This window comes from Oryza brachyantha, chromosome 2, assembly GCF_000231095.2.
Source record: "Oryza brachyantha chromosome 2, ObraRS2, whole genome shotgun sequence".
Taxonomy (NCBI): Eukaryota; Viridiplantae; Streptophyta; class Magnoliopsida; order Poales; family Poaceae; genus Oryza; species Oryza brachyantha.
In genome coordinates, this window is record NC_023164.2 from 20804286 (window position 1) to 20830626 (window position 26341).

The 26341-nt window shown below is 42.0% G+C and overlaps 3 protein-coding genes across 3 annotated transcripts; all 3 read left to right on the forward strand.

The window, feature by feature from the left end:
• Window positions 1-258: 258 nt before the first annotated feature.
• On the forward strand, window positions 259-5829 carry LOC102711672 (zinc finger CCCH domain-containing protein 17). Its single transcript, XM_006647618.3, has 9 exons — window positions 259-996; window positions 1076-1171; window positions 1262-1351; window positions 1448-1549; window positions 1651-1797; window positions 2854-2973; window positions 3170-3229; window positions 5346-5443; window positions 5525-5829. Exons 1-9 carry the CDS (start codon window positions 550-552, stop codon window positions 5664-5666), a joined length of 1302 nt encoding a protein of 433 aa, XP_006647681.1. The 5' UTR covers window positions 259-549; the 3' UTR covers window positions 5667-5829.
• An 11126-nt stretch (window positions 5830-16955) lies between these two features.
• On the forward strand, window positions 16956-22685 carry LOC102711946 (SPX domain-containing membrane protein OsI_08463). Its single transcript, XM_006647619.2, has 11 exons — window positions 16956-17106; window positions 17242-17344; window positions 18647-18721; window positions 19696-19816; window positions 19913-20224; window positions 20342-20446; window positions 20542-20996; window positions 21158-21462; window positions 21549-21918; window positions 22004-22137; window positions 22250-22685. The coding sequence occupies exons 3-11, from the start codon at window positions 18669-18671 to the stop codon at window positions 22486-22488; spliced, it is 2094 nt and encodes a 697-aa protein (XP_006647682.1). The 5' UTR covers window positions 16956-17106; window positions 17242-17344; window positions 18647-18668; the 3' UTR covers window positions 22489-22685.
• Window positions 22686-23660: 975 nt separating this feature from the next.
• On the forward strand, window positions 23661-26037 carry LOC102712227 (protein HOTHEAD-like). Its single transcript, XM_040520503.1, has 4 exons — window positions 23661-23769; window positions 23902-24549; window positions 24711-25686; window positions 25773-26037. The coding sequence occupies exons 1-4, from the start codon at window positions 23709-23711 to the stop codon at window positions 25834-25836; spliced, it is 1749 nt and encodes a 582-aa protein (XP_040376437.1). The 5' UTR covers window positions 23661-23708; the 3' UTR covers window positions 25837-26037.
• The last annotated feature ends 304 nt before the right edge of the window (window positions 26038-26341 follow it).

Sequence of the window (26341 nt, forward strand, 5' to 3'; positions counted from 1 at the left end):
TGGTCTGTTTTGAATTCGGCTAAGGTCAAACACTGGGCTTTTCAAATTGAAAGGTCCAACACTGCGAGTCTTCAAAGCCACGTACTTGCATAGTTGCATACACAAAAGTGGGGCCTCTCCATACTACTGGGCGAAATTGACCTGGACCGGTCGTGCTCAGGACTTTAGGCCCACCGACTGAAAGGCCTCCTCCTAAACGGGCCGCGGCCCCGGCGCCTATATAGGGCCTCGGCCTTACGGGGTACGGGCCACGTAAAGCCCAGATCAGCTCCCCGGCCGCCGTCCCACGACCCAAGGGGGAAAAAAGGGCCACCCATCAGTGCCTTCTCCTCTCCTCTCCCCTTCCATTTTCTCTCTCTCCGATCCGGATCTCCCTACCCACTCCGGCGAGCCCTCGCCGCGTCGCCTCCACGCGACCAGGCTCCCCCGTATATCGGCGCTTCCCTTAGCCGCCGGCGCCCGCCTATCCCACAGGTTATATCCGGTTGCCTCCTCCTCCTCCTCGTGCACCTCTGACCGGAGGCCCGCCAAACCCTAGGCGAGCCGCCCATGGACATAGAGACCGACGGTCGCTTCGGCAACAAGCGCGTGCACAACCGCCTCGGCCCGGCCAACGGCGCCGCCTCCTCGTCGACATCCGGGAAGGTCTGCATCCACTGGCGTGCAGGGCGTTGCAATCGCTTCCCCTGCCCCTACCTCCACAGCGAGCTCCCCGAGGCGACCACCAAGCGCACGAACCACGGCGCCGGCGCCGGCGGGAACGTCTGGAGGAACCCCAGCTCAGGAGGTGGAGGGGGCCGCGGCGGCGGTGGCCTGAACAAATGGGGGAGGGGCCCAGGAGGTGGAGACGGCGGCCCGAGGCACAAGGTGCCCGACCGCCCCTGCAGGTATTTCCTCGCCGGCGACTGCAGCTACGGAGAGAAGTGCCGGTTCCCTCACACCTACTGCATGAGCGATAGCATCACTCTGCTCACTCCGCTCCAGGGCCATGAGAAGGTTCTCATCCCAGATCAATACGCCTTTCTGGTAAAAAAAACATGGCATTCTAACTCCAAACTGTTGTGTATTCGATCAGGTTGTGACGGGGATTGCACTGCCGGCTGGGTCAGACAAGCTGTATTCTGGGAGTAAGGACGGAACTGTGCGCATGTGGGATTGCCAAACTGGGCAGGTAGCTGAGGCATCATTGAAATGTACCCTACAGAGGCTCTTCTGTTCTGTGTGACATTACTTTATTATCTGCTATATGGTGGTGTGTTAGTGTGCTGGTGTCATCAATATGGGACGTGAGATCGGGTGCATGATCAGTGAGGGGCCATGGTTATTTGTTGGAATTCCTGATGCTGTGAAGGTAGGTATATTGGACCTGAGATTTGTGACTTTGCTTTAGCGCTATTGGTATTATTCTGTTTATGTGTGTATCTGACTGTCTGACCTATCCATACAGGTTTGGAATATGCAAACACAAGCGGAAATGAACCTTACTGGGCCAACGGGGCAAGTCTATGCACTCGCTGTTGGCAATGAGCTACTCTTTGCTGGAACACAAGTAGACTTCACGTCCTTTTTGCTTATGTTTGGTCTTAACATTTTTATGTGCAAATGTAATTTACTATGTGGATCCATTCCCTTGTGTTGCCCATGGTACAGGATGGACGGATTTTGGCCTGGAGATTTAGCGCGGCAACAAACGGTTTTGAGCCAGCTGCTTCTCTTGTTGGGCACCAGCTTGCTGTTGTGTCATTAGTAGTAGGAGCCATGAGGCTTTACTCTGGTTCAATGGATAAAACCATTAGAGTAAGGATAACTTGTGAATTTTTATTCGCACCTGTTTATGTTTATTGTTAGATAGGTACACTTTGATGTTGGAAGCCCTGTTGCATGCGTCAGCTCATATTTCTTGTTAGCGTGTAATGCTTCATGGATCTTATTAACTTCCCACTCAATTGCGTCCATCCGTTGTGTTTCCAATGGTGGAAGTTTACAGTGCATAATTTTGCATTATCAATAGATCCTTTGTACTGTGCATTTTTTGTTCACTTCTAGTTTTCTGTAATAAATTTATGTGGTACATATTGCTAATTGATATATCTGGGGTCAGCAATCAGACTTAAAAACAGTGTTTTCTTTTCATAACAAATACAATCAAGGGCAGATGCTCCCATGATAAATGCAATCAAGTTTGAGATGTAATGGTGATGCAAATCTGCACCTGCTTTAGGCTCTTTTATATGTTACTTAGGGCAGAAGCTTTATTCTACTGTCGTTTGACGTGCACATTTTTTGTGCTGTATCAGCTGGTACAAAGAACATTTGCAGCTAGTATTTGGAGATATTCTGATCTGCAGCATGATAAAAGCACCAGTACCAAGATCTACTCCTATTAGAATACATACAGATGCTCCCTGGTCCCATACATTTCAATCTCAGTTATACTTGAAATTGAAATTTGTTAATTTTCACAGTACTATGATTGTAGTTTTCCTAGTAATTATTGGTTCCTTCGATCATAGGAAAACTTGATGTATCTATTCTATTTTGATGTGCATGTCTTGTCATATGGAATCACTTTAAGAAGTATGTTTCCAGTCCTTGAGAGGTATTTGTGAAATATTGATATTTGTAGTGTTAATCATGAGGTATATACTTCCTCATTTCTACTACTAGATAGCACCTCTCCGGACCTCCCAAGGGTGGTAAAATTACTCCCCTTTGTTTGTCATCACTTTTCCTTCATACATGTTCTTCCATTAGATTGCACCTACATTGTTCCATAAGATTAGAATGACATTCTTCTCGCTTTTACTTATTTTCCACTCTACAAATAGCAATAACAGAAGGAAATTATTGCAGGTGTGGGATTTGGCAACTCTGCAGTGCATACAGACTCTTTCCGAGCATACAGGGGTTGTTATGTCTGTACTCTGCTGGGAGCAATTCCTATTATCTTGTTCCTTGGACCAAACAATAAAAGTTAGTCTCTGTCCTTGACTTTCTATTATTGAATAATGCAGCAGATACATCTATTCACATTTCATACCTTAACGGCTTATCCTCATCCTTTTCAATGCATTTTGCACTTGTTCATTTTGTTATTGTTACACTTGTTATTGTACTCATATTTTATCCTTTTGATTCATTCATACTTCTATATTATGTTATTATTTAGGTCTGGGCAGCTACAGAAAGCGGAAGCTTGGAAGTAACATATACACACAAAGAAGAGCATGTATGTGACTCGGTACTCTTAATATGTGATAACATGCTGTTTATGTTGAACTTTTACACCATGATCTATTAAATCCTTATAGATAATTTGTTCCTGTTCGCAAGAACATGTTTTCTTTCCATCTAACTTTTAATCAGTACCATTGTATGGTTTTAGTTAGTGGGTGTCATCTCCCGTCCAAGTTATTATGGAGTATAAAATATAGCGTTAATACTCATTTGAATTTACCATTAGAATTTTCTTTGCACTTCCCCATGCAAACTGTTTTTGAGACACTTAGCAAGTTAGCATCAAATTTGGCTTATGCACATGTAATATCCTCACGAGTCAGCCAATTAGGTAGATATTACTCATTAGAGCTGGACCTGTCGAGTGAACTGGACCAGTTCACTTGTTTTCCCAGCATTAAACAACAGCAATCAGAGTAATTTGATATTTTCAAGTTGCTTATGCACTTTATTTAGCTTTTAAACTAGTGCCTGCCACAAGCCACCAAGGTTGATGAACTAGTCAGACCACGGAGTTGCAATGAGCACCTATCCTGCCTAGAGCATGGCATGACATCAACGAGGCTCTTGAAGCGTGACATGACATTCCTCTTTAAATTTCTTTTTCTTTTTTCGTAGTGATGGAGCGAGTTCTTCTAATGGCCTTTTGTGCCGCGCTTTCCTGCTACAGAGCCAATATTTCTGTAGTGACTCGCATAGTTGTATTCAGGTGGTGATGTGCAGGATACATCAATTTAGATGCCTAAATAAATCATCTTTGGCAATGTTTTCAAATCGTATACTCGAGCCTAGTTGTAAGGGCACTGACTATATGATAAATCATGATTCGGTGACTAGTTGCTAGTCGACCACTATAATCGTCCAGCGGTACCCAGGATAATTTACAGAGCAGATCAGCTACTGAGAGGGGCACAGCACCTTGAGGAGAAGGGTAAGAAGAATAGAGTGGGAAGCATAGCAAGAAGAGCTTGAGGAGGGGATAGGCTAACCATTGGAGGAGCTGGAGTAACTCAGCTTCTCCCCCTCGGCAGTCGGCAACAGCAGCAGTTTGAGGAAGGGAAAGAGGATTTGTCGCCTTGCCGGCGGAGAGCAGGGAGAGGAGCACACTGGCTTCCATCAGTCCCAGGAGGTGGCTAGGTAGGGATGCCACTGGGTGGGCTATCGGGTTTTTTCCCCACTTATCACAATTCTAATTAATTTTGTGGTCTGAATTTTATACTAGCAAGTAGGGAACAAACTATGAAGCCATTAAGTGGGGTTTTATGCGGGTAGTGGGAGTGTGGGACTGCTCGCTTGCGGGTTGGCCGGGGTCCTGCGGGTTGGCCGCAGGCATGCAGTGGTGGCTGGGCAGGAGCCAGGAGCAGTGAGCAGTGGCGGAATTGCGCTGCCGAGTGCAAACCATCCTCTCCCGCAGATTGGTGTGCTGTGTTGTTCTCTCTCTCTCTCTCTCTCTCATCCAGGAGTTAGGGTTAAGAATAAAGGCCTGAAGCAGAACTCACATTTCCTAATTCTTCCAGCAAGTTTTCCACAACGATTAATCTCAACTAATTACCAACTAATCGGATTGAGTAGCTATCTAGTCAAACTAATTGCATTGAAGTGCCTGATCGAGGTCAAGATAGTGGTAAGCTCAATAATCGGATGTTTTGAAACCACCTGTTTTAAGTGTTATATGGAACTCAACGTGTTTGCAAGCATCGTCCATTAGTAAATCTGTATGCTTCTTATGTAGATTTCCTTGTAATACATGTAAATCTGGTGATATACTGAAATATATTTATTGCTATAGATGGAAGTTAACAAGCACTAGGGAATCTGTACATGGGTAAAATGACATGTTACATGAGTCATGTACTATAGACTAAACTAATGCCATACTGGTGTGCTCACATTTTGAATTCAGAATAATCACTTCTGTTCTGTCGGTACTAGTTCCATTAGAATGCCTCTTTTCTTGGTAGCAAATATTTTTGCCTCTGAAATATCAATCTTTCTAATTATTAATTTAGCGTGACATCTGCATTGCTCAAATTTTGAAAATAGACATGCCATGTATTTCTGTCAAATTTCTTCATTCCAATGCTCTAATGGTTATATTTTATCTGTAGGGAGCACTTGCCCTCAGTGGCATGCCTGATGCACAATCAAAACCTGTGCTACTATGTTCATTAAATGACAACACTGTCCGACTATTTGACCTGCCATCGTAAGAAAGTTACCATGCTAAGATTGTTTTATTATTTTACTTCCATTGTTTATCTGAAGGGGCACTCATTTGGGTTTGTAGGTTCAGTGATAGGGGCAGAATATACTCCAAACAGGAAATAAGGGCAATACAAGTTGGTCCTGGTGGTTTATTTTTTACTGGGGATGGAACTGGTGAACTGAAGGTGTGGCAATGGGTTATTGAGGGAGCCCAAACCAAATGAATATAGTGTACTCTAGATTAGTTTCCCCCCATTATTTGGTGAGGGATTTAAGAAAAAAAAACACATCCATAACGATTTGAGGTGTGGTTGGTGGCCAGTTCTGTTCTTGTATGTCCTACATTTATTCTCCGAGGGTAATGAGTTTCAATTGGATCGCCTTGCAGTTAGAGTATAAGCTAAGTCTCACCATGGACGAGAGTTTCTGTCCTGGAATGAGTTTCACGTGAGGGGAATAATTTCTTGTAATATGTAAAGCACTGGAAGTCTGGAACCAACAAGCATATCTGATCCACTGCTCCGGTGTGCTGGTAGTTCAGAGGGATGTATCAATATAAAGGTTTTGTTCGGCTGCATTTGTATTAAGAGACTCGATTTTTCCTCACAGCAATACAATTGTTTGTCACACTCTTAAGGACTATGCACGGCATTATTTTCCCCGAGTGTTTTATGGAGAACATAATAATTTTTTTCAGTGGTGTTTTGATGACTAGGATGTACCTGACATAGTTCTTTTGAAGAAATTTGACACCAAAGTTTTGGATGAGGGACGCCTTTGGTCAAATTTTGAACCAAGCTGTATGTCTTTTGAAACCTATCTTCACAGGTGTAAGATAGATGGTTGAGTTCCGATATTGTGGGCTGGAGCTTGGACGAAATTTGTTGAGAATGAAGGAAGACGACAATAGGAAGGAATGCTTATAGAATCCCCTAAATCCAAAACTTCAAAAACTTAAAACCCCGGTTACAATAAACTCGAGAAACGTAGCAGTCTCTACCATGGGCTGCAACTCAAGGCATATGTTACCGCAGAGAATGCGATATCGAATAAACCAAAAGAAAGATATCCATTGTCCTCCAAACATCCTTGAAGGCCCTCATCAGCAGGCTTAATCTTGCTTGTCTTTTATTTTCTTTTTTTAAGATTTACAAAAATATATTTCCTGCTACTCTACTAAATATAGAGTTCTCTTGTGACGGCCCATTTCTTACTAAACCGAGAACCATGTCAGCAACACGGCAACCCGCAACTTGGCTACCCAGCCCAGCTCAGCTTTGTGCCTGTGCCACAACCAGGCACCCAAGTGACCCAACGATTCCTCCGGTGCGGTCTTCACCCTCGTCGTTTTGCTTCTTTTTAAGTTTAGAAATTAAAATTTAAAATTTTGGCATTAAACTTGTCTTTAATTTAAGGTGTTTTACATAAATTTATTTTCTAGCATTGACTTTTGGATCGATAAGAATACATATATAAAAGTTTTATTCATAAACTATTTTTATTTACAAATATGTTATTTGACTTTTTTTCCATCAAAAAGTAAACAATCACCCCTCCGTGCTATACACACGTGCGAGGTGGTCACGTCGCTAGGAGCCAAGGCGATGCTGACATAATGGCATCAACGTCCGTGATTTGCAGGTTATGGCACCATAAACTTATCATTGAATCATGGAGTAGATGCAGCTGATTCTAAAAAAGCCCAGGATTTCATCACCCATTAGAATCTGCTTCAGCCCTGCTCACAGATCTTGCGAGGTGAAACTAGTTTGGAAAGGAACGGCACAACAACGTAGCAGGAAAAAGAAAAGGCGGATCACTGTGTGCAATGATCAATATTTTGACGATGGATGCTTTACTCCCTTCTAATCAATGCAACTTTATGTTTGTCCTAATATCCTTATTATATCGTGCGCGTGCGTCACATCGGAGGAGAAAGAAGCTAGCGGCCGTGCCAATTCGTCGACGCGAGAAAAACAAGCGTGGATCGTGATAGGAATCGCCAATCTTATCGAGTAACGTGTGATATGCTCGCCTTTGATTCCCCCAATTGCAATAGGAGGAGGAGTCTCAGCGAGCACACACACGTAACTGTGACCGTGAATCCGTGATACGGACCGTACTTCTGGGATTCTGGGCCTAGTGTCAATAGGAGCAGGATGTGGCCTGAGCTGCCGAATGCTCCTCGCGTTAAAAACTTTTGCGATGATTCTTTCGAGCACTTCCAGATCCAGGACAGCGAGATGTGCAGAAAGGCGAGAGAATATCCGTTGGTACATGCCTTGTTACACTGCAGCAGCAGGCCAGCAGCGCGAAAGGACATGTAGTACAGTAGTTACATAACGTCTTAGTAGCATTTGAGGTTCTGGGTTCGACTTCTCTTTGGAGGAATTTTCCAGGATTCTAACGGCTTTGTGCTTTCAGTGGGAGACGATGTGCCGGCGGTCTTCGGAGGTGCTCATAGGGGTAGGGTTTGCGTGCGTGCGTTCTTAGGTTATTCTCCGGTGGTCTTCGGAGGTGCTTATAGGAGCAGGGTTTACGTTCTCAGGGGGAGTGTGTGGGAGGTGCTCCTAGAAGTAGGGTTTGTGTTTTCAGAGAAGAGTATACGTGCGTTATAAGCGTCTGCGTGGTACTGTGTTAAAAAAAAGCAGGCCAGCAGCCAAAGCTAGGTAACCGCCCATTTTGGAGTTTTTACTGTTGCGCCCATGTGCACAGTGCGTCCGATACCACGAGAAGACTTGTACGTGGCAATCCGCTCACGAGCTTGGGAGCACTTGGCGTGAAAGGGACTCGTTACTTCGTTAGAACGGTTGGCGTGTGTTGAGTAGAGGTGTTAACGGGGCCGTTACCTTTTTTTCTTGGGAAATTCTCCCATTAAGAAATTGAGATGTTTTTAATTGGTTTTTACAGGAAATTAAATAGGAGAAACACTTTCTTGTCGGGTCTCACGGGGACGGCTATGATCCTCCGTCCCGGTCTCCATCCTCGTCCCAATTTCATTTAGAGACTCAATTAATATATAAGTTTTAAGTTTATTTTTTCGTGCCATGTAATTATATTCATGGTTCTATTCAACAAATAGTAATCATGTACTTTTATCATGGGAATTAATAAATATATATCGATTTATTTATATAAAATATGAATTACATATATGATTTGATATGAATACTATGTTGTTTAAGCGGGGACGGAGAATCCATGTGGATTAATACCCTATTCCGGGAACGGGTATGAAGAAATTCTTTCCTGTTGCAATTTAGGATAAATTCTAGCTTGCGGCGAGGGTATGGGGATGTAAAACCGGATAGGAAATTCTTCATTGCCATCTCTAGTGTTGAGGGATGACGAAGAAAAGTAAGATGTTATATCGGTGTATAATTGAATAAATTAAACAATAATATTTTATTTGAAAATGTTTTCTGAGAAAAATGTTAGTAACAAAGAAGATAATATTTAGTAGCTTAGAAATAATGTACGTGGTAGTCTATAATCCAAAAGCCAAAAAGAATTAAGACCTTGTTAGTGAAATAGTAGCTCCAATAAAAATTCTAAGAACTGCTTTAGTATTGGTTCACCGTACATATCTACTAGGTGGATCCAACGTAGTGTATATGGGGTCTTCAACCCTCCTACATGATAGATCCCCATAGAGAATAAGGACAGAGGGAAGTGAGAAGAAGAGGGAAAGAAGAAGAACAAGGGAGCTAGAGGAAGAAAAAAAGTAACCAATCCCCAATGTTTGATTGCAGGATCTCCCCCTGCATATCTATTAGCGGGTATTAGCTCATTCGATCCGTTTATTTATCTAGTTAACACGTTTCCTACATTTTTGCACGAATTGTGGCATTGGCATCAATATGTCATTGATGTGTAGACATGTCCGAAATTTAGTTTCTATCGACATAATCATATCTTCACAAATCTCACAGACATCATCTCTCTTTCTAAGCGTTGTCACCACTAAGAAACGGGTCATCTTCTCTCTTCACGATATCCGATTGTGTTGATCCTGTTGACATTACATTGAGTCAACAAGCCCCAGCTCAGTTACCTAACCCTTTCTCTTCTGCCGATTTAGGACTACTCCACTTCACCAAGCATCATGGCCTTATGATCCTTCGAAACAAAGGAACAACACAACAATTCTAGAGGATTAATATCCTATGGTATTATATAGCCCTTTGAAATAAATGGTTGATATTTACTAGATCTTTTAATACCTCTATAAAATAGGTTATTTTGGACGAATTTTGGAAGAAGTCTTTCTATGTCTTGAGTTTTTCATATACCCTTTGTGCCAATCAAATGGTAGCTTTGAAACTGTGTTTTAAAAATAATGTATTTTAAAGAAGCCTAAGACTAACAGTGCTTTGTAACCTATGAGTAAGGATTACAGGTTACAACTTATGTTTTGTACAATTTTAAGTGGACCTAGATTACAACTTATGTTTTGAAAAATTTTAAGTGGATCTAGGGTAGTTATGTATCACATTTCCTTTTCTACCGGTGTTAGTTTAATAATCTAAATGTAAAGAGTAAAATTCACAAAACTACATATACCGTTAAAAATTATAAACAAAATATATGAGTACTTTGTCATAAAACTATAGAGTAAGCACTAGTCTTATGAAAAGGTAAGGTCCATTTGTTCCCTGAGCTTTTCTCAAAGTCTATTTTTCATCATAAACTATAAAACCAATTGTGCTTCACCCTTAACTTTTAAAATCAGTAAAATAACACCCTAAACCTTATACAATGGTTTTGCTCCATATGATAGTTGTTTTCCGACGACATAAGCATCATTCAAGTAAATGTGTTTGTAAACCTAAGTGACATATATGCCAACAAAACACACACAATAAGAGTATGGAATTAAGAAAAACATATCTATTTCAAACAAGATCACTAAAATAGATGTCATTATGTGTTATTTGTCTGGCTTTGAAAGTTGAAGGTGAAGAATACATGGTTTTGTAGTTCAGGCTGAAAAATGAACCTCGAGATAATTCAAGGAACAAAAATGAACTTTATCTTATAATATAATCCTAATGTGGATCCTTGATTATGATTCATGCCGCACAACATTGTAGGAAAGGCAGCAGGTAACATATTTGAACTAGATAAACCGAGAAGCAAAGTGTGGTTATAGTAAATGAAAGGGATATTAGGTTTGAAGCTGCATAACCCCAGTCGAAAAGCTTAGATAGCCTGTGTTCATGTGTATATCAACTTAGCTGCTAGTTGTTAGTTAACATGAAAATATTTTAGATCAATCCTATCTAGATCAGCAATGGTGTTACTCATCGAACACGACACAATGGTATATCGATCTGGCGGATAAGCTTTGTCGATTAAAAATATTATATGAGTTCTTCATATCCATCAGTTTGATATAGCGTGCTTAATTTGTGATTAAATATATTATATGAGTTCTTCATAACCATCCGTTTGATATAACGTTTTTCCTGTGGTCCAAAAATGAGCACTTCTAAAGTTCTCTTAGGGATAAAGGATAGAGATGAAATTAAATTAAGGAGGATTCTCATTTGTTATGATGAGAAAGTATTTAGAGAATTAAACGAGATGTGTTTATAATTGGTTGAGATGAATGGGTTAATTTCAAATTTTGGAGAAGACGTTATATTCTGGATACATTTCAAATAGTTGAAGCTATTATATTTTAAAATAGAGAGAGAAACTTTTCTAGCAATTTAACATGAGAAATTTTATGGTTCTCAATAAAATATCTCGAGATATGAAAATTACAAAATCTTGATACCCAGGTATCTAGTTTACGAAGGTATCTAATTTTTATAATACAAAATATGCTATCTCAAGATACAAAGAATGGTAATGAAACCCATTTAATATTCTTTAATGATATGGCACATATACGAAAAATTGCTGGATGATAGAGAACAAGGTCGATTCGCCGCATCCAGAAAATAAGTGAGAACAAAAAGAAAGTCTTCTATTTTCAAAGACAGAAGGTGCAGACAAGTACTGAAAAATATTTTAGTGGCAGTGGGTGAATTGCTTTGTGGACCCTGTCAATGTGTCATCCTCATCTATATCAACAACACCTAGCCGAAGAAAAGTAGTGTGAACTGTGAGTCTCTGAATTGTGATGCCTTTGCCGTTTATAGCCTTTTGGGATTATAAGATGAGTAACAAATGATATATTTCCGACGAGGAACAGAAGACGAAGTCAGAGCGAACGATTAACATAATTTTGCTCGTTGATTTATAAATCACGACCAAAGTTTAAAATTTATAATTAACTGTAGCCTTTTCTTTTGTAACTTTTAACCTTGGGTTTTGGGCTGCTAATAATAAAAGTATAAAGAGAAACACTATGGTGCTTTCTATGGAAGCAGTTTTTTAGCACACAGATGTATATACATCCGTTGATTGCATGTCATCTAATTAGTCATTAAAAATATAAAAAAAATTTGACAATATAGTTTGATATGAGTTATATCATTCCACTAACATGCAAGTTTAAATTCAACTTCTATAAGTTATAGCAAAAATAACAATAACAATTATGAATATGAATATGCATATACTTAGTTCTTTGTTTGTTTTTTTTTCTACAAGTAGTAGAAGTTAAATTTAAATTTACATGTTTGTGGAAGTGATATATCTCATATTAATATATCTTATTAATTTTTTTCATATTTTTTTATGAGTATTTAGATAGCATGCAAGCACATGGGTGTACATATACTCGTGTGCTAAAAACGGTTTCTCTACTTTCTACCGGTAGTACATACTAACAGTATAATTGATCTAGACCATCGGCTCAGAGCTATTTTAATATACTTTACTAACTTAATGATTTGGGGTAATATTTGTATTTATGATTTTATCAATTCATTATAAGATGTTTTATCCATCGTAAGATCATATTACTATTTAGTATGTACTCGATGGAGTATTCTTTCGCACACATGTAAATATATGATTTTACCCTCCAAGCCCATATTTTATTGGATAATTATGCACCTTTATGTTTTCTACTACGTCAAGTGATCTGGTAGTAAAAATAGATCTGAACTATTCGATAAAAATAGATTAATGATTCATATTTATTTTTACTACTAGTAGAGAGCACCATATCGGGACTCAAGTATAAAAGTAATTATTGTGGTTATTTTGTTTATCTTTATTGGCTTTCTTGGTTGCAGTGGCCCCGTTATTTCAAGAACATAATTTTCTGTGCTCTGGTCCGGTGCCCTTCCATTCTTTCTCGGAGTGCACTTATACGCAGTAGGAAATTGGACGAAACTGTTGAAAAAATATTTATGGATAAAATTTTTATATTTATGTTATTGAGCAGTTAAAAGTTAAAACTGAAGATAAACAAAATCATATGCTCATATGTAGCATACTATAAAAATAAATTATGAACAAACTGTTATAACTTGTCTACCTAATCCACTTTGTTTCATTGTTCTAATTTATCTCCCTGCAGAGAGTGGGTTGATATTCACGTGGTGATTTTGAACCATCAACAATTTAACATGGACATAGCATATGCAGAAGTCTTTATTATCTTAAAAATATATATGCAAAAGTCCTTGCTTATTATATATTATATAAAAAAAGAAATGCAAAAGTATTCCATGTACCAACTAGCGTGTGCAGACCATTTATTTTGGCAGCACAAAGTGAAATCACGTGTTATTTTGTAAGCGAGACAATAATAAGTTTACCCTTGAGCCGCTCTGCATGCATGATAATTGGACTGTTTAGGAGAGCTTATGGCAATTGAAGCTTCTCACAGAGAAGTGAAGCATTTCTAAACCATATTCAGCTTCTGAGAATTTGGAGTCGTAGAATTTGCAAAATAAACTAGAAACAGAAGCTGGGAAACCCACTTTTCCAGATTCTAAAAAGCTGGTTTCTCGTCAGTTGCTTCTTAGAATCTTAGGCCCTGTTTCTTTTAGCTTAAAATTATTATAATCTAGATTATTAAGTCAGATTACTATAAATTAGATTGTTATAATCTGTAGTAGAATAAGCTATGAGTTGTTTCTTTTCTAGATTATTAAAGTCTGGATTATTGGGTTGCAAGTCTAAAGAGGGAGTGACATGACATGGTGGTTGATTTTTCACCCAATAATCTGAAAAAAGCTCACCTAAATGAGCTTATCAGATTATAATAAGTTGGACTCCAGATTATAATAAGCTACTTCAATAAGTTGTCTGTTTCTTTCAGCTTACTCCCTATAATCTGGATTATAATAATCCCGAACCGAAAGAAACAGGGCCTTAAACTCCCCAAACATAGTCTATAACACAGTGGATTTTTATATACTCCAGCAATCAATCAACCGCAATGCGCAAACCCTTTGTAGGATATTTTAGAATGGTTGGCTGTATCAACCAATACCATACCGTAGCACGTTAACCACACCTTTGGAGATTCTTCGGACAAATCTCTACCTACACCTTTTTGCGTGAAGACCAGCAGTGACCTCGATTAGAAATGGGAGAGGTCGCGGTCGCTATGTGATCGTTTGGATTCTCCATTACCGAAAGCCGACGAGACTTTTTGAGTTGGTATCTTGAATATTCTCTGGTTTATTCCGTATGAACTGACCGAGTGACAGTCTGACACCTAAACTTTACCTTGCATTTCTATCCGAAAGGTACATCATCACTGGTCGAAAACGAACAAACGATCGATGGAAATTGGAAGCAGGCTGAACACAGTTCGTGCATGAAAGTGTACTGCCAGCGCTCCTTGGCCGCTTTTTTTATTACAGGATTGATGAGGTTGATACTAGTAGAAAGAGTGATCAAACAAATTCTGAAAAATTACGCATTTGACTATCGACGAATACTCCGTTTTATAAAATGACGTCAATGAATACGAGTGTCATCATTTCTAGTGAACCTGCCGCTCTTTCGAGAATTCGATCGGTATTCTTTTTTTAATTCCATTCAATTTGAAGGTAGAGAATACCGCATTTTAGGCCAACAAAAAACAGCGCCCTATCTTGGCTGCTTTCGATTCTGCCGATTGCAAAAGTTGGTTAGCAGCACGAAAAACGATAAACGTAATTAACACATGATTAATTAAGTATTACTTATTAAAAATTTGAAAAATGAAGTTATTTAATTTTTTAGAACAATTTCTATATAGAAAATTTTTGCACGAAATACATTATTTAGTAGTTTAGAAAGCGTGCTAATGGAAAACGAGGTGAAGTTTAGCCTAACCGGCTGAATCGAACTCTGCCCATACAAAAATCTAACATGCTACTCTCTATATTTTTTATTTTTTTATTTGATACCGTTGATTTTTATATTTGATCATTCGTCTTATTCAAAAATTTATATAATTATTACTTATTTTCTTATAATTTGATTTATTATTATAAAAATTCTAAATATGACCTGCAATCTTACATATTTAGATAAAAATTTTGAATAAGACGAACAGTTAAAAAGTATCTCCAAAAATCAATAGTGTCAAATAAAAAACAGACTAAGTAACTTATTGTTGTCTATCGCTCTTAAATCCACACCTTGCCTCGCTTCATGTTGCCCTCGACACAGCCTCCCTTGGTCTCGTTGACATCGAGGCAAGGTCTGCGGAATACCGCTCCTTTGTTCCATCTTCCTTTTCCCATGCCATCATTGCCGGTTTGCCAACCATCACCTCTCTTCATCAAGTCTGTTGGATTTCCATGCCCCACCTCTCCTCTCTTGTCATCGGCGGCTTGAGCTGCCAGATTCACTATTACCGTTCTGTCTTGTAACCACATAACATCCCTTGCCTCATACACTGACTGTACCCACCGGCCTCATGCATCCATCGCTATGGTTCCAGTGGCATCGCCACTAGTCCACTACCTTAATCAGCTCATCGCCTCTAAAGCCATCTTCTCCATACTCTACCCTCCCCCTCCCCCAACAAGTCAACCTTAAAAATCCAACCTAATGATCTTTGGCGTAGCTCCGATAAATCGACATTTCTCTCTCTCCCAATCATGCGCTTCCTGGTAAGCTATGGTTGAGGACAACATATGTGTTCTTTCGATGAAAGATAAAATATAATCTGACTTTTATATAAATGATAAATTTAATTACTATAAATTAAAAAATCTATTCTATAAAGATGAGATGATAAACTTCTATACATGAAGTTTTTTTTAAAAAAAAACAGAGTTGAGAGGTTTATGAAGCACACGCAAAAGTCGAGTAATAATCTATTTAAAAAAAAGAGAAAGCAACCAACATACAAGCCCTAGAATTAATATTGAATAGCTTCAATAAGTCAATTGGGATTTGGATAATTCTCTATTGACTAATTAGTAGCAAAATTGGTGTTTTATATATGAGATTTACTGCGGTCCAACAAAAGAGCTTTTTTACGCTCCTTGAAAAATTACCTCAGGTACCATCTTCTATCTCAAGATACATTGAACCTTAAGATGCTAAAAATTTATACTAAAATTCTTGGTATATTGAGATACTTTTCAAGGATAATAAAAAAGCCCCCAACAAAAAGTATCTCGAAGTACCAGTATCTCGAGGTACTAAATTGTTTCCCAGTTTCCCACTATTGGATCTAACTGAGTAGAATGTGTACCTTTAGATCCAATGATCAAAAATAATTTGATACCTTGAGGTACCTTTTGTTGGACTGAAGCAAATCTCTTTATATATAGGAACCATGGAGCCGGGGTGAAAAATCTTGCAGGTTGAAAATATTTTATTATTCTTTTTGAATTTAAATAATTTTAAGAAAAATCAAATAATTAGCCAGAGGCACGTCATAGCGGGATCCAACAACAGATCCAAAATTTCAGAGATTTTGTTTCAAGACTCTGAACCCTCGAGCCCGATCGGCACGACCGAACCACCCCAAAAGCCAAGGCGAACACCGGATGTGGGGTAGCAACGCATGCAAGTACACGAGTCGACTGCTTCCTCCGTCCTAAAATAAATTAATTTTTTAATTTTTATTTTTAATTTTTAATTCTTCGTTTTATTCAAATTATTTTTGCGATTGATATTTTTGTTTTTATTAGATGATAAATCATAAATAGTACTTTATATGTGACTATTTTTTTTAATTTTTTGAAAATTTTTTTAAATAAGACGGATGGTCGAACGTTGGACACAGAAACGAAGAATTCGTTTTTTTTTTTTGACATAGGAAGTACACAAGAAGAGGCCAGCCAAGAACTAGGGGAGTGGCTGGCGAGGCGTGTTTTTGGCCACGCAACGCCACAACGGAGCCCCGCCACGGTCCCCGTCGAATCCCTCCCTCCACGTCGCCGTCCGCGACACGAACGACCGAGAGCAGCGGCCCAGGCTCCACCTCCACACACACGCAGCCATGGCCTTCCTGGCCACAGCCCCGGCGACGAGGCCCCCTCCTCCACGTCCTCTCTCCCTCACACAAAGCGCCGCACCCCGTCGCCGCTATAAATACTTCCCCCAGTTCCCCCTCCTCTCCTCATCATCACCCAACCCCCTGAGCCCAACACACACACACACACGCACGCACAGGCGCGCGCAAACTCGCAATACCATTAGCCGTTGTTGCCGCCGTGCCTGCCGATCGAATCGCGCACACCGTCACGCGTCGCTGCGTTCCCCCGGGTTTGCGAGCTTCTGCACTCGACGGGGATCCCCTTGGTAAGCGATCTCCGCGCGCGCCTCGCCTGCATGCAGGCGTATCCGCATATGATTTTCCGCGTATCCGGCTCTTCTTTTTTCCGGTCTCTGATTCGTGTTCTTGGTTGCATGCATGATGATTCCCTGGCGCCGCAGCTGGATCAGTAATTCGGTTGATTTGTTGATGGTCATCTAACCTCGGAGGAGATATATCGGCTCGCCGCGAGGACGAAACCAAGTCGTCGCCGAAGAACCCGCGGTAAAAATATGTAGCCAATCTGTTCTGCTCCGCCTCTGCTTGTGTAGGACGAAAGTACGATTTGATTAGGGGCTCGTTTAGTCGTTTTGCTTCGATCTCTTGTGATCGCGATCATTGTGTGCCTTTTAAGGTTGTTTCAGTTTTGTGCTTCCTTTTCTTTCATTTGTTTTTACCATTTTCTTCCATTCTGATTGGCAATGCCAACCTACGCTGCCTTTTTCGGCCCTTCCCTGTCTCTCCATACTAGCGATGGTGAGTTAACCGGGAGGAAATGACAAACACGAGTTGGTTGCATTTGGGAGCGCATTCCAATAATGGTGATATGCCATCGTCTGTGACCTCAGGTGGTGGTGCACCTAAAGGCTAACGCTAGCATGCAGTCATGTACTGGTTGTCTTCTTTCTTTTCTTTGTTCTTGCATGGACATGCAATCATGTCTTAAGTGGTTGATGAGCATACTTACATTGATTGTTCACAAGGGAAACACCCTACTAATAAAGTTTCAGCTGATGGTTCACTCTCCGAGTGTACTTGCCAATTTACTAGTGACTGCAGGGTCCAAAAAATCAGGAGGCAAAAGTAGAGACCTTCAGTTTCCTAGTACTGTCTTCTTTCCCAAAAAGAAGAAGAAGAAGAAGTTTCATAGTACAGTGCTAGCTGCAGCTGCACTTGGCAGTTGGCACACTTTTGTGTTTATTTCGTTGCTAGGGAAGCTTGTGCTCAAGGAATGCAATAAGCCACATAGTACCATTAAGATTCTTACTTGGCTCTTGGAAGACCCTTGAGCCATCTATGTTGTTCTTCATCCTAAGTTGAGCCTCGCTAAAAGGAGGTCAGAGATTTATCAGAAAGTGTGACAAGATGATTCTGTCTCACTTGCTACGTGCCCTCTCGTCTGGATCTGTCTCGAATTTTTTAAGCTTTTGCTGACATGTTAACATTATCTTTGGTTCTCGGGTTAAAGTTCTGTCTTTTTCCATGGACCCACAGTCACTGACATGTTGGACTATGAGATTTTATTCCTTTATTCATGTTTAGCCTTGATCTGCACTTGGCACTAACCATGTTATATACTATTTTAAATTTCTTTCTTTAAGCATTTAGGTCTATTGCTGAAATCTATAGGTGGTCACTTTATGTCGCTTTCGCCACGTTTTGCTTCAATAGGAAATTGAGCTTCCTGAACTCTGAACAGCAGTGGATCTATTTGTTCTGAACTGAACCTTAAAAATGTTGTACTACTCGAGTTGATCGATTATATATAGTCTCTAGCGTCATGTTAATGATTCCATGCTTTTTCAGGTTCCCTCAGTAAAACGCCAAGATGGTTAATTTCGGGAAGAGCCTGATGGCGGACCAATTGGAGGAGTGGAAAGAGTACGTTGATTTAGAACTCTTAAATGTTACTCCCTCCCTCTGTCCTAAATTATAAGAAATTTTAACTTTCTATTTGTAACGTTTGACTATTTGTCTTATTCAAAATAATTAAAAGTATTATTTATTTTTTATTATTAAAAGTATTACTTATGAATTTTTAGATTTTCACTAAATTTTTAAATAAGACGAATGATCAAAAATTATAAGTGAATAGTGAGAATCTCTTGTAATCTGGGACGGAGGTAGTAGCTAACATTTTCCCATGTGGCTGCATTGGTCCGATATGAATAAATTAGATGAGAAATTTATGGTATTTTTCTTTACAACAAAGTTTACGCTTATTGAGAAAGTACCAGTTAGGTACTTATTTTTTGGGCAATGTTACAATACCCGTGGTAGTTATCTAACTATGTATTTTTTATAAGTATATTAATTATGTTGTTCTAAACTTTTGTAAGATATATTTATCCATTTATTTATTTTAAAATGACATAGGACACACAATTTTATCGCAGAGTTATATATTTTAGTTCCAATTTTATCTTTATACAATTTCTACTACATATACTAGCGATGTAGTATAATAAAATCAGATACATTGGATCCAAAGCAATGAACGACTCATAGTCATTCGAGAATACCTTAAAAAAATCCTAATTTATACTAAAAAGTTTTGATACCCTAAGATACATGTAATCAAAAGATATAAAATTTTGCACTAGAAAATATGGTAGCTCTAGTTATCATCTCAACAAATATAAAAACACCCAAATTATATATGTGTCTTTGGGGGGGGGGAGATAAGTTAGGTATTGTTTGATCGCTCAATTAGTGCTTTTCTTTGAAGATATAAATATCTAAATAAATTGTTTCAGTATATCACAGTTTGAGTGGTGGACGATATCCTATATAAGAACCAGTTACTTCTGAGGTTTTTAGATTTTTATGATAATTCTTTCTTTTTGCCATTGTAGGTACTACATTAATTACAAAATGATGAAGAAAAAGGTAAAGCAGTATGTTCAGCAAACCCAGAATGGTGGAAGAGATCGTGAACAGGTTCTTAAAGAGTTCTCAAGGATGCTTGACGATCAGGTAAAACCGACCTCAGTTTGACTCAAAACAAGAGGAGGCACGAGTTGTTGATGTATCCCTTGAATCAAAACTTAACATCAAGCTTCTTTAATGTAGATTGAAAAGATTGTGCTCTTTCTTCTTCAACAACAAGGCCATCTTGCTAGCAGGATCGAGAAATTGGGAGAAGAGCGTGCAGTGCTTATGGAACAATCAGATTCATTCCAAATTTCTGGTCTACGAGAGGCCTATAGGGAGGTTGGACTTGATCTTATGAAACTCCTTAGATTTGTTGATATGAATGCTACCGGAATTCGGAAGATACTCAAAAAATTCGATAAGCGTTTTGGCTATAAGTTCACAGACTATTACGTCTCCACTCGTGCAAACCATCCCTGTTCCCAGCTTCAGCAGATCTTCAAGCAAGTGGTAATTAGATTTATTGCCATTGCCTTACAAAACATGATGTGGCATGTGAGGTCTCTTCTTCTTCTTTATAAATGTGTTTAACACCTCGTGTACTTATGATGCAGTTTGTGGGTGCAGGGTATTGTAGCTGTAGTTGGCGCTTTGTCGCGCAACCTTGCATTTCTCCAAGATCATCAAGGAAGCTTTCCATCCATCTATGATCATCCATCAATTACCTTAAAGGTCTCCTATCTTAGCATTTTCTTGTTGAAATAAGATCAGACATTTTCTCTATGCTGTAAAAGGGAATGAACTAACCTTTCATTCTGATGCCGCAGGACCCTATTATAGAACAAATAAATCATTCGGTACAGAAACTCACACATGCGACAAACTTGCTGCAATTCATAGGACAACATGCACTTATCATTCCAGAAGATATGCAAAGTGGCTCAGAAGATCTTGTTGATGACCAAAGTTACCATTTCATGTCACTGCTTCTGAACCTAGCTAACACATTTCTTTACATGGTGAACACATACATCATCGTGCCAACCGCAGATGACTATTCAGTTAGCCTCGGAGCAGCAGCTACCGTCTGCGGCGTGATCATCGGATCGATGGCAGTTGCGCAAGTGTTCTCTTCAGTTTACTTCAGTGCCTGGTCAAATAGGTCTTATTTCAGACCCCTCGTGTTCAGCAGCATTATGCTGTTCTTGGGGAACCTGTTGTATGCTTTGGCATATGATGTGAATTCCCTAGCTGTTCTAATAGTTGGCCGGCTTCTCTGCGGGTATGAAATATTTTGTTTACTTTGATCTAGTACTGTGTTATTGCACTTATGCTTCTTTTGTTAGTTTTCTGAAACTTTGTATTGTTTGTAGTGTCCCATTTAATAACTGAAATACAAAGCTGCTCTGGTGATCAAACTGATAGATGGTGTGCACTGTGCAGGTTGGGTTCTGCGAGAGCAGTGAACCGTAGGTACATCAGCGACTGTGTTCCTCTCAAAACCAGGCTGCAGGCATCTGCAGGATTTGTTAGTGCTAGTGCTCTTGGAATGGCCTGTGGTCCTGCTCTTGCCGGTTTGCTGCAGACAAAATTTAAGATCTACGGTCTTACATTTGACCAGAACACGTTGCCCGGGTGGATCATGTGTTTGGCTTGGATTATTTACTTGTTTTGGTTGTGGATTTCATTTCAAGAGCCGGACCACATTGTTAGGGAGAATTCAGTTGACACACCGTCGTCTGATTCATGTAAAATTTCTAAGTTGCATAGTTTAAAACAGATTGAAGGGATATGCTCGGAGAACAGTAATTAATTTAATTGATTTTCATGACAGGTCACCAACGAAACGGTAATTTGGAAGATGGTTTATCACAGCCTTTTCTCATAGATGCCAAAGAGAGACTGGATGAAAATGGAGATGATAATGACGACAATGAAGAAGACCCTGAAGACTCGCATAAACCGGCAACATCACTTGCTGCAGCATACAGATTGTTAACACCATCTGTGAAGGTTCAGCTATTGATCTACTTTATGCTCAAGTTTGCCATGGAAATTCTATTGTCCGAGTCGAGTGTGGTCACTACATTCTACTTCAACTGGTCTACAAGCACCGTGGCCATGTTTCTAGCAGTTCTTGGGTTGACAGTTCTACCTGTAAATGTCATCGTTGGGAGCTATGTTACCAACCTATTTCAAGACAGGCAAGACATAAATCCTAGCACTAGCACATTGTTCTTTTATTCTCCACTGTAGTAATTCTCACATAATTTTACTAAGTTTTTTCAGGCAAATTTTGGTGGCATCAGAAATCATGGTCCTGATCGGCATAGCCATGAGCTTCCGTTTCACCTCTCACTACTCAGTCCCACAGTACGTCTCGTCGGCTCTCATCACGTTCGTCTTCGCCGAGGTGCTCGAAGGTAAGTGACAGTAGTCCTCCCAGCTGACACCAACACACAGACTGAAGTGTCTCTGAATTTCCGAAACCACCAGCTCGCTCACGAGCCGTGACCATCTGAAAATACGATGCAGGAGTCAACCTGTCCCTCCTTTCCCGGGTGATGTCGTCGAGGCTCTCACGCGGAACCTACAACGGCGGGCTCCTCTCGACGGAAGCCGGGACGTTGGCCCGCGTCGCGGCGGACATGACGATCACTGCAGCGGGCTACCTTGGCCAGAACAGCCTCCTGAACGCAACCCTGCTTCCGTCCTTCGTGATCTGTGTAGCTTCCATCTTCGCGACATTCTGCACCTACAACTCGTTGTACTGAGGAACTGTTTCTCTCCGTCTGTATGTACAAGCAGTTGACACGGTTCCTGGCCACTGGAGAAGTGGAGGCCTGGGCGCCGGTGCAGCTAGTTGCTATTAGTTGTCATTGTGGAAGGTTAGGTTATGTAGTGTAGTAGTTACAAAGTTAACAGACTGTACGAGTATGTCCAATAAACTCTACTGATCAAATGCTCCAAAGCCTCCTCGAAGATCCTGCTTGCAGCATGCACCTGAGCAGCAAGTTACAGACCAACGGCAAGAGCATAAAAGGGTGTAGGCTGTGGCCAGCCAAAGATTAATTAGTGTGGATCAGTGTGAAGTCAAGTAATCAGTTCATCGTCGGTGGTTTTGCCGTTTTGGTTAGTCACTTCTTTCCTCGCACTCATGGCTTGTGCTCAGGCTTCACAAATCTGACTAAAATGGAAGCCTAATGCACGTAAAATGCGGTGTATGTCAGCAGTTTTACTCTGACGTGCCTATAGTATGTTATAGTGTGTTTGTCAGCAGTTTTTTAGAGCAATTTTACTCCGACATGCCTAGGTATCAAGAGATACCAAATTTTGAGATTTGCTCTGGTCCAATAAAAAGTATCTCGAAGAACCGGTATCCTAGGGTACTAAATCGTTTCCTACCATTAAATCTAGCTGAGCAGGATGTGCATTGTTAGATACAACTATCAGAAACAATTTGGTGTCGTCAGATACCAGTACCTCGAGGTATTTTTTATTGGACCAGAGAAAATCTCCCAAATTTTGCAGTAAAATTTTGATATCTCTCCTTGCCTACTCAAGAACATTAAAATTACTCTTTTTTTAACCTATATGATCTCCAGGAATGCACTCTGACTGCAAATACGCTCTACAAATTTACGCCATACACAGGAGTGTGGCGTAATTTGGCTATACGTTTCCTGCATCTCCTCCCGTTTGCCTACAAAATAGCAGACACGCACGGAGCAGATGTGATTATCATATCCGAATCTGTCGAACACTTGAGCTGACACAAAGGCTGCGGAGCATGAATGCCGGAGGCCGGTTCCACTTGGGCCAAACCGTACCAAACCAGAGTACCAGATTACCAACCCATGCAAGATGCAACAACGGTTTCTTTAGCAAACATTGATCTCTCGCTAGTATATAAACACACCTGATTCTGTAGTCTGTCCACATCAAACACACGACGTCCAATAGCTTCCTGATCTCGTCAGCACAGACGCAGACAATGGCATTTCTCGTCGTCACGACCCTGTTTGTACAGCTACTGCTATGCTTGTCTCGACAAGGTGATCAGTCTGCTTGTTGTTTTTCAATTTCTTGGTCTGTCTCCATTCAGGTTGCAGTTTCATCCACGCACCGCACGCTATCACATTGCGAGATGTTAATGATTCTTGTAATGGTGTGTGTGTGTGTGACAGCGCGAGGTGCGAACTACACGTTCATGAGAGAGGCGGTGGAGGCGCCGGCGGTGGCGTACTATGACTACATCATCATCGGCGGGGGCACGGCCGGGTGCCCGCTGGCGGCGACGCTGTCGGAGCGGTACCGCGTGCTCCTCCTCGAGCGCGGGGGGTCGCCGTACGACGACGCGCGCGTCCTCAACATGGCGCACTTCGCGGACGTGCTCGCGGACACGTCGGCGGCGTCCCCGTCGCAGCGGTTCGTGTCGGAGGACGGCGTGATCAACGCGCGGCCGCGGGTGCTGGGCGGCGGCAGCTGCATCAACGCCGGCTTCTTCACGCGCGCCGGCGCCGGCTACGTGAGGGCCCTCGGGTGGGACCCCAGGGAGGTGGTGAGCGCGTACAGGTGGGTGGAGGACGTGGTGGCGTTCCAGCCGGAGCTGGGCCCGTGGCAGGCGGCGCTGCGGAGGGGCTTGCTCGAGATCGGCGTCGTGCCGGACAACGCCTTCACGTACGACCACATCCTCGGGACCAAGGTCGGCGGCTCCATCTTCGACGCGCAGGGCCGGCGGCACACGGCGGCGGACTTGCTGCGGTACTCGCGCCCCGACGGCATCGACGTGTTTCTCCGGGCTACAGTAGCCAGGATCTTGTTCTCTCGCAAAGGTGAGACTGTGTCACGCTTAATTTAGCAAAACCGCATTTCTTGTTCGAAAGATAGTGTCAAGTTTGTTATCAACGTCAAGTTAGTTAGTTGTCGTGGCACTGACACGCGCTTGGTGCCGTCGCGCTATTGGCGCGCACTGAAAACGCGCGAAATTTTACAGGGACCAAGCCCGTGGCGCGTGGCGTGGTGTACCACGACTCGCGGGGTGGAACTCACATGGCGCTCCTCAACATGGGCGCGAGAAACGAGATCATCCTGTCGGCTGGGGCGCTGGGCAGCCCGCAGCTGCTGATGCTCAGCGGCGTCGGCCCCGCCGACCACCTCAACCAGTTCGGCATCAACCTCGTCCTCGACCACCCCGGCGTCGGGCAGGGCATGTCGGACAACCCCATGAACGCCATCTACGTGCCGTCGCCGTCGCTGGTGGAGCTGTCGCTCATCCAGGTGGTCGGCATCACCAGGTTCGGCAGCTACATCGAGGGCGCGAGCGGGTCCAACTGGAACAGCCGCTCCCCCTCGGGCGCCGACGACGCGCAGGTGCGGAGCTTCGGCATGTTCTCCCCGCAGACGGGCCAGCTCGCGACGGTGCCACCGAAGCAGCGCACGCCCGAGGCCATCGCGCGCGCCGTGGAGGCCATGAGCCAGGTCCCCGACGCGGCGCTCCGCGGCGGCTTCATCCTCGAGAAGGTGCTCGGCCCGCAGTCCACGGGCCGCCTCGCGCTCCGCAACCTGGACCCCGACGACAACCCCGCCGTCAGCTTCAACTACTTCAGCCACCCCGACGACCTCCGGCGCTGCGTCGCGGGCATCGGGGCCATCGAGCGCGTCATCCGTTCCAGGGCCTTCTCGCGGTTCGCCTACCCGAACTTCGCCTTCCCGGCGACGATCAACGTCACGGCCGAGTTCCCGGCGAACCTGCTGCGCGTGCGCGGCGGCAGCGACCCCAGGGCGCTGGAGCAGTTTTGCCGGGACACCGTCATGACCATCTGGCACTACCACGGCGGCTGCCAGGTCGGCAGGGTCGTCGACCGCGACTACCGTGTGCTCGGCATTGAGGCGCTGCGTGTCATCGACGGCTCCACTTTCAACGCCTCGCCGGGGACTAACCCGCAGGCCACCGTCATGATGCTCGGCAGGTAGTGTGTTCTCTCGCTGTTACTGGTTGATTTCGCGCAAGGAATGTTCATTTCACGATTCAGTCTGCGTGTCTGCAATCTGACAGGTACATGGGAGTCAAAATCCAAAAGGAGAGGATGATAGCTGAAGGATCAGGAAGAGAACAGTAGTTGCCCTTTCTCTACATGATACCCGAATGCCCGCTCATTTGCTATTTTCTCTCAGGATTCTTTTAGTGATCATCCTAGTTAATAGCTATAGATCGGAAATGCTGACTGTAATAGTTGAAATTCCATTATCAAGTACCACAATTTGCACAATTGTGGATGCTATGGTATCTATAGATGTGGTGTTTATCACTAAATCTACTGTAGTTCCACTAAGGTGTTTAAAACCGGTAATTCTATGTCTTAGACTAACGAGTGCATCCCATCCTTAATTACGACCAGATTTGCCATCATGCATGCATACCGAAATGCACACCGAGTGCTTCTTAATATGCGAGATATGACACCAAGTAAGCTTGGGGCTCATCTTTTGCCTTATTAGTAGAAAATGTTAAACGACATATTTAAAAATAAAAAATAATTTTTATATATGTGTTCATGACGATCTAAAAGTCAAAGCTAGAAAATAAACCGTAATAAAAAAAATTTCAATATCAACTTTAGATTT